General features: G+C 36.0%; 1 protein-coding gene across 1 annotated transcript; it reads right to left on the bottom strand.

Annotated features, from left to right (window-relative positions):
- Positions 1 to 5,868: 5,868 nt before the first annotated feature.
- Positions 5,869 to 6,807, bottom strand: LOC119823822 (olfactory receptor 2B11-like). The gene has a single exon (XM_038343877.1). The coding sequence runs from the start codon at positions 6,805 to 6,807 to the stop codon at positions 5,869 to 5,871; it is 939 nt and encodes a 312-aa protein (XP_038199805.1).
- Between the last annotated feature and the right edge of the window lie 1,440 nt (positions 6,808 to 8,247).

Raw genomic sequence — 8,247 nt, 5'->3', positions numbered from 1 at the left:
TTCCAGGTTTGTCCTTCCACACTATGGTCAGACAAGATCATAATCATGGAATTTAAAGTTTAGTAAAATCTTCTATCTCCCAGAGCACTTTCTGTTCCTCCTCCAAACAAATGGGTCCTATCTGTACATATTCCATTATACACTCATGACCCCTTGAGCAGCATGTTAGAGGTCTTTGACTGGGAAGTGGGTGTTTTGGCTGGTTGTAAATCATGGTTGTCTCATTTGTTATAAAAATATACCTTAATGGCTTATTAATCCTGGTGAACAAACATTTGCAACTCATGATACTAATCTCTAACAGACATGGTTAGATTACTACTTATCTTTGGGGAATTTGGGATGCAGCCCTCCCTCACTTAAATTCTACTTGGTGTGACTTAATGTCTCCTAAGAACTGGTAACTTCTTATACTATTAATTCTATTATCAATTATGCTCTCCTACTTCACAGTTTAGCAGTGGAGTGATACTCTACACAAGAGAAACCATTTACGAAGCTCCAAAAAATTAACTACAGAAGGATCCTAAAATTAAATGTTAAAAGTGCAGAATTTCTGAAGATACTGGAGAGACCTGTAGTCTCCAAGTTTGGAAAATTTGGTGATATCTCTCCACATGCAACAACATAAGCACTACAGGCACCACCATTTGCAGCTCCCAACACACTGCTCTGTGCAGAAACAGCCCAGGCAGTGAAGTTATTCAGAGGCTGCCAGCAGAGCATTGCAAGGATCACTTAGGACTACTTAGGACAAGGCAGGAACACACTAAACTCTTGTGTTAGTCCACTGGCTACAACCCAGTCAGGGGAGGATGCACCACACAGGCCGTAAGCCTCAGCAGGCTACTCTACCTACTTTGGGGTAGTGGACCCTCACCCACCAAGCCCAGCCACGGCTCTGCACGTGGGGAGAGCAGCCACATGCACCAAGGCCGGCCACCCCTACGCACCCGAGGACATTGGCCCCATACTCACCTTGACCCACAGCTCCTCCCAACTGTAGAGAGCAACCACTTATTCACCAAGGTGCAGCTGCCGTGCTGACAAACTCTCCACACAAGGGAGCCCAAGACGCAGTGCATGAAAGAGACAGTGATTTCTTCAGGAAGCACTAAACCGGAAGCCTTGCTCCCGGATGAACCCTCCCATTTGACTGGTGGAGGCTCTGATTGGATATTGAGGTCTGAGTGTCAGAACCAGGTGAGCAGAAGAAATATAGCATAGTGTTCCCAGCCACTGGCTGCTAATGTAAAGACAGACAAATCCCAGATTGGCTTGAGATCTAAGTCAAATTCAACAGCACGTGCCTTGCTAATGTAAATCAATGGGTTTGGTTTTAAAAGAAAGTATACAAATTCAGAAAGAGGAGAATCAGACAATGTTGCACAAGAGGAATTTTGGGTAAATCAAGAACATTATAAACAAAGTCCACAGTAGTGTTGGAACTGATAACCACAGTTTTCACCCTTCTGTGAAAAGACATGGGTTCTGAGGATCTGAAACAACCCTTTTCCATAGGCCCTTGCCCCACATCTTTACCAGCTCTCACAAGCATATTTCTGAGATTAGAGACAGAGATCTGTTGTTGCTCTATACATCAGGGCCTTAGAGAAACCTCCCAAAGACTAGGCAGGTTGGCAAAGTCAGAGAGACCTAGTTTCAAGTATTTTCTAGAAGTTATGCACTTAGCATTTGACATTTAGGTGTAAGGTCCATTTAGAGTTAATTTGTGGAAGTTGTAAATGGGGTCTCATGTACTGTGTAATACACTACTCAGTCGCAATGTAGAAGAGTAGAACTGGTGATATAAAGGTGTACTTAGCTTTAACAAATTTTCTGTTTCTCACTGCTTAACAAACAGCCATTTCCTTGTCTGACGACTCTGTTTTGTTTCATTGTTTACATTGAGCTATACATTTTTCCTATTGTATAATATGGTCTTTATATTTAAATATTTTGACCCCTCTTGAATCTATTTTATTTTGGTGAAATCCTGAGGTCTAATTTCAATTCTGTATTTCAGGTATCCTGTTTACCTAACTCTGTTATTTAAGATAATGTCCATGAAAAATTGGAACTTTGAATTCACCAAAAATAAGTTTTTTCAATGTATCTTATGTCTGATGGTATTTTCTTCATATATTTGGGTGATTCAGTGCTGGTTTCTTATGTATATATGATTTTTATAATTTGTGCTAATTGATGCATCCATCAATAGATAGTGATTTTCTTCATCCCTTCGTACAGGTTTTCTTCATATAACAAATTAACATTCCCTGAAAATATGAATTATAGACCAGTAATGTCTTTAAACCAACTATAATACTTCAAAATATCTGTTCAAAATGTTTTACAGATTACATCTACTTAATAATAAAGTTTTATATTGTTTAGGTTTCTGATACTGGGATGAGGACCACGATCAAGGACAACTAGATGGCAGAAAGGTTTCCTTGACTTACAGGTCACAATTATAATTCATCACTGAAGGCGGACAAAGCAGGAACTCAAACAGCAGGAGCCTGGAGGCAAAAACTGAAGCAGAGATCATGGAAGAATGCTGCTTCCCAGCCTTGATCAGCCTGCTCTCTTATATAAAGTAGGATCACTTGCCTAGAGGTGGCACAGCTATCAATGGTTTGAGATCTCATACATCAACCATTAATGAAGGAAATGTCTCATAGGCTTGGTTACAGGCCAATTTGTAACTTTTCTCAACTGAAGGTCAGCCCTAGACGACTTTGGCTGGTGTCAAGATGACAAAAAACTATCTAATGTTAGAAACTTATACTTACATGAGGCCTACTTTTAAAAAGAGCAGGACATTTGAACATCAGATTTTCAGTTCTTAAGAAAATATTATAAGTACTGTGTTTGTCTGCATGTGCATTATGTGTGTGTGTGTGTGTGTGTGTGTGTGTGTGTGTGTGTGTCGTAACAGTGCCTGTTGAGGGTAGTTGCAGTACCATGGTGTATGGGGAAGTAGAACAACTTTGGAAAGTCATTTCTCTTTTTTATCTTTATGTGTCTTCTAAGGATTGAACTCAGGTCACAGCCTTGATAAGCAAGTTCTTTTGATTACTGAGCAATCTCACAAGCCATGAACATCAGATTGTTATAGGAATAAAATATTCTCCAACCTTCTTAGTGTGTTTTATATGATTGTTTTTATTTTGTTTTTAGACATGAGCTTACTAAAAAGCAGTCTTTTCCCAGGGTAGCCTTGAACTCTTGCCTAGGGAACTGACCTCAGCAGGTCAGGTACTGTTGGGGAGGTATGGAGTCCATGAACTATTGGACAGACACACAGAGACACTTGGGAACTTTCTCTGAGGGCCAAAGCTTAATTCTTCATTTTATTTTTCTCTTTCTTCTTTCCAGTTGTTCTCCTTCTTTATCTTTCCTGTTGTTTTCCTTCTATATCTTTTCCTTCTACATCTTTTATTTTTCTCTCCCATTTTATATCTCCCAAGACAAAAATTTCTATGCAAGAAAGGATTACCTCCCAATAATAAGTTATACATTCTCTAAAAACAAATTAAAATCTTTACACGGTAAGAAATCACAATATGGTCACAAGTTACATGTTTTTTCTTAGAGGCCAAAAAGTAGTTAAACATTTTTGTATTATTTTTTTACCATGTCTTCACCACAAAGCAATGATTCTTTTTAATTGATTAACAAACTGTTAAGTAAGCAAAACATTAGGTTTAAGCAGCTTGTTTAGATTAACAAAGTGTAAGCAAGCAAGGTTTTCTTTTTAAACATTTATTTTACTGTCAGGCTTCATTTTGTGGTTACAAAGTAATAATCAATCACTTTGTTATTCATATAAAATGGTAATCTTATAAAAATCTAAAAAGAATCACAAATATAATCACACACAAACATATATAAAACAATCGTTTATACTTTAAGCATCAGAGTGCACAATTACTCACAATGTTTTTAGTAAATCACATCAGGAAGTCAGGAAGTCAAGGGCAAAAGTCAAAGAGGACTAGAAAAATTTAATCATTGTCTTTGGTCACCAAGCCTTCTCTAGCAAAAGAGGAACATCACCTAGTAATAACCAGGTTGCCTTTTTTCTTACTCCTTGACCTCAGTGAGTCCCTCACTCAACATTGAAAGTGTGTCTTTCTAAACTTTAAACTGTTTCTCAAGATTTTCTACATCAAAGCCATTAGGAAAAAATTCTTAGTTTAAGTTTACTAACAATCTACATCTCTAAATTCTTTCTGTAGTTGGTAGTTGAATTATTGATCTGATTGTTCTAATGAGCTCTGTATAGTCATGTGGTTTTATAATGGTGGCTATCATCCTTCTGTTTCTAATGCAGGACTTCTTATTGAGAATTTTAGGGATTTGGTGGTGATTAATTCCCTGTTTTTTTGTTTTGTTGTCTTTATTTTTTCTGTTTTGGTATGTTTTGTTTTTGTCTGAACAATGTTTTATTTCTCTTTCACTTCTGAAGGACAGATTTCCCTTGTATAATATTTTCAGTTTGTGGCATTTTTCCTCTCAGCATTTGATCACCTTATCCTGTTTTCATTATCTCGACTTCACTGTGAAGTTTATGCTGAGAAAACTGACCTCAGTCTAATGAGGATTCACTTATGCTATGGCATGTACATAAAATGCCTACTCTATGACTCACATGTTTGAATATTTGGGACACAATTAATGCTAATGTTTTGGGAAATTGAACTTTTAGAGTTTGGAGCCTAGGTGGGCCATTGGGAGATGAGTCTGGAGTGTTATCGTGCTCCTCTCCTACTCCCTCCCCTTCCTCCCTCTGTATCTCTTTCTTTCTTTCTCCTGATAAGCTCTATGTAACAGTGAGCATATGTTCCCTCAACAATGGCTTATCAAGTAACAAAATTTCAACATCAAATTAATAATTTTCTTTCATCAATTGTGAGAAATTTTACTTGAAAATTTTAAGTTTGGGCTATAAGTTTGACAAATACTTTGTAGAAACTCAAATTTGTAATGGAAAATATCTTGAATATCATTCTCATCTCAAATATGCTTTATCAAAAATATGTTTATTTATTTTTGTAATTCACTTGCTTCCACATTAGAAAAAATAATTTTTTCAGATTGATTCATGATAACTTTCAAAGGCACATCTCAATGTCCCAGTTTATTCTCTGAAGTGTTTCCAGACTGTACTTCATTAGTACATTAATGTCACTTCCTTTTTTCTTATTGATTCAAGATTCATATTACTTATGTTTAAAAGAAGAATTAAAAGTTTACTCATAGTTTTAGTCTCTTTGCACTTTTAATATCTCATGAGAAATTTTTATTTAAACATCAAACACTTATCCCAACTCGCAAGCAAAATTCACAATGCTTTTTGTAAAAGCATGAACATACTCTGAGTTTTGATAAAGTCATGATTAAGCACGTGTATTTCTCCCTAAGACCATTATGAAACTACATGAATCATAGTCCAGGAGTAAAGAATTGTTTAGGAGGTGATACCGACTGAAAGCCCACTGATGCTATTTTATTCAGCATGACTTTACAATAATTGAATTAAACATAAAAATTTATAATTTATTAATTGTTCTCATTACTTAACATGGTGAATCAACTGGAAAAAAACTTCTGTTTTCTTTCTCTATTTTCACAAATATGTACCCAAATTGGTACATATTTGAGGATCCAACTTGATTATAAATGATTATACAACTTGATTATAAAATTTTAACGTACAATGTGATTATGAAAGTGCTAGAAATGAAACAAATCTGGCAAGGACATGTTTTATGTACTTGGAATATATGAACATTATTAGAGAAACCAATCTAAAATTACTACAACCTTTAAACTATTTCATTGGATATCAATGAACTTTCAGTTTGAAGTGAAAATGCTTCTCAACAGCTTTTTTAAGGCTCCCTTTACATCCTTATTCCTTAGGGTATAGATGAAGGGATTCAGTGTAGGAGTTATTACTGCATAAAAGAGAGCCATGAACTTGGGTTGGTCCCTTGTGATGGATGAAGAAGGCTGAAGGTACATGCTAATGGCTGGACCATAAAATAAGGAAACTACAATAAGATGAGAGGAACATGTCCCCAAAGCCTTTCTCCTTCCTTCAGAAGATTTAATTCTGAGTACTGCACATCCAATATTAACATAAGAAGCAAGAATTAAGCACAGAGGAATAGCCAGTATAAAAATGCATACCACAGAAAGTGCCAGCTCATTAGCCTCCTTTTCACCACAGGCAGTCTTTATGAGAACTGGAATCTCACACAGTAAGTGATCCAGTTTATCAATGCCACACAGTGGCAATTGTAATGTAAGTGTAGCCTCTGAAAAAGCAAAGATCACTCCAGTTATCCACATACTAGACACTAACAAGATGCAAACTCGTTGATTCATGATGAGGGTGTAGTGGAGTGGCCTGCAGATAGCCACATAGCGATCAAAGGACATAATAGCCAAAAGCAGACACTCTGTGCCTCCCATTATGTGAAAGACATAAAGTTGAACAACACATCCAATGTAACTAATGGTCTTTCTGGAGCTTCCCAGGTTGAACAACATCTGAGGCACGATGCTTGTGGTGTAGCACATGTCCAGAAAGGAGAGATTTGTGAGGAAGAAATACATGGGGCTGTGAAGACGGGGTTCTAAGGTGGATACAAGAATTATGGCAATGTTCCCAATCAAAGCTGTAGGGTATGTTATAAGAAGAATAATGAAGAGAGGGAGTTCCAGCCATGGATGATCAGAAAAGCCCAGTAGAATGAATTCTTCTGGATAGCTTTCATTGATTACTGCCATTCTCCTTTGATTTCTTTTACCTACAGTTTGAAGTGCCATGTCAATTTAAAACAAAAAGCATATGGAATAAAGAACAATTATTGAAAATTGAGAGAAGTGCCAGTCACATATAAAGAAAAATGCAAAAGAATTGCAGTTTTTTTGTTGTTCTTGGGATCCGGAGAGATGACTTATTAGCTAGTGTTCTTCTAGAAGGCCCAAGTTGGATTCCCAGTACCTATAAAGAGTGACGTATAACTACCTGTTTCTCCAGAGCCAAAAAATCAAACGCCCATTTCTGTACTTGTGAGCATATATCTCCCCTACATAAAAGCACACATATGCATAAACAATAAAAAATTTACAAAGAATTAACTCTAGCTTTAATCACACAAACTCTAAAAGCCAAGACAGTGTGGATTGACCTACTTTAATTCCTTAATCAAAATTTTTGCCAAACTAGATTGCTGTGTCCAGAAAAGCTATTATTCATAGCTAAAATACAAAAAATTAAAAAATTCATAATGAACACTAAAGGAATGTCTGATCATGAAGCCAGTGCTACAGAATATTCTTTCAAGAATTCTACTCACAGACATCCATCTATCCATATATCCATGCATACATGCAAAGACCACTGTAAGTATACAGAAAAGCATGAATCTCAGTAGTAAAGTAGTAAATGTTGATATAAAGATTACAGAAGAGAGTAAATTGGAAGCATGTGGATCATGGGAGAGAGTAGAAGGGGAGGAGGAAGGGAGGGGAGTGGTAAAAACATGTTGCCCAATATAAACAATAAAACTGATTAGAGAAGGACCCAACCTTACACAATTGAAAATACGGTGGAAAGTTGTACATACCTTTCAGAATTAGCTAAGAGTTAATAATCTCAGTCCTCCAATTAAAAGGCTAGCAGACTGGAGTGAAATACAGAAAACAATTGTTTTCTGCATGTAAGAAACACATCTCATTTGCAAAGGGAAACAGAGTAAAAGTGATATTACAAGAAAATACACCCTAAAAGCAAGCAGTATTGGTGATTATAAAAGATAACTCTGTGTTAATAAAGGGAACAATCCAATGGGAGTGGATCATATATACCAAGTGTTGACATACCCAATTTCATTAATAGATTAACAGATTCTAACATGATGACAGTAAGTGGATTTGATAATACATTGTCAATAACAGATTGTCCATCCGGAAAAAACAAAACAAAACAAACAAAACACCAGTAAGAACAGATCAGAATTGAATCAACCAGGAATAAAAAGAAGTTCATGGAATGTTTTACTGGAACAGTCACAGGATAAATATTCTTTTCAACAGCCATTGGTGGTTTTGTAAAATAAAACATAACTTAGAACATAAAACGTGTCTTAATGAATTCAAATATTGAACTAATCTCATATGAAATTATAATAAAATATAATATAGATGAACAGAAATAGAAATTGT

The sequence above is a fragment of the Arvicola amphibius genome, chromosome 9 (assembly GCF_903992535.2).
Source record: "Arvicola amphibius chromosome 9, mArvAmp1.2, whole genome shotgun sequence".
Lineage (NCBI taxonomy): Eukaryota > Metazoa > Chordata > Mammalia > Rodentia > Cricetidae > Arvicola > Arvicola amphibius.
Note: the sequence above shows the minus strand (reverse complement) of the source record. Positions and strands in the feature narration are given on the sequence as shown.

Bases quoted from the DNA above. Each gene is read 5' to 3' on its own strand.
- LOC119823822 (XM_038343877.1), bottom strand. From the start codon at position 6,807: ATGGCAGTAATCAATGAAAGCTATCCAGAAGAATTCATTCTACTGGGC.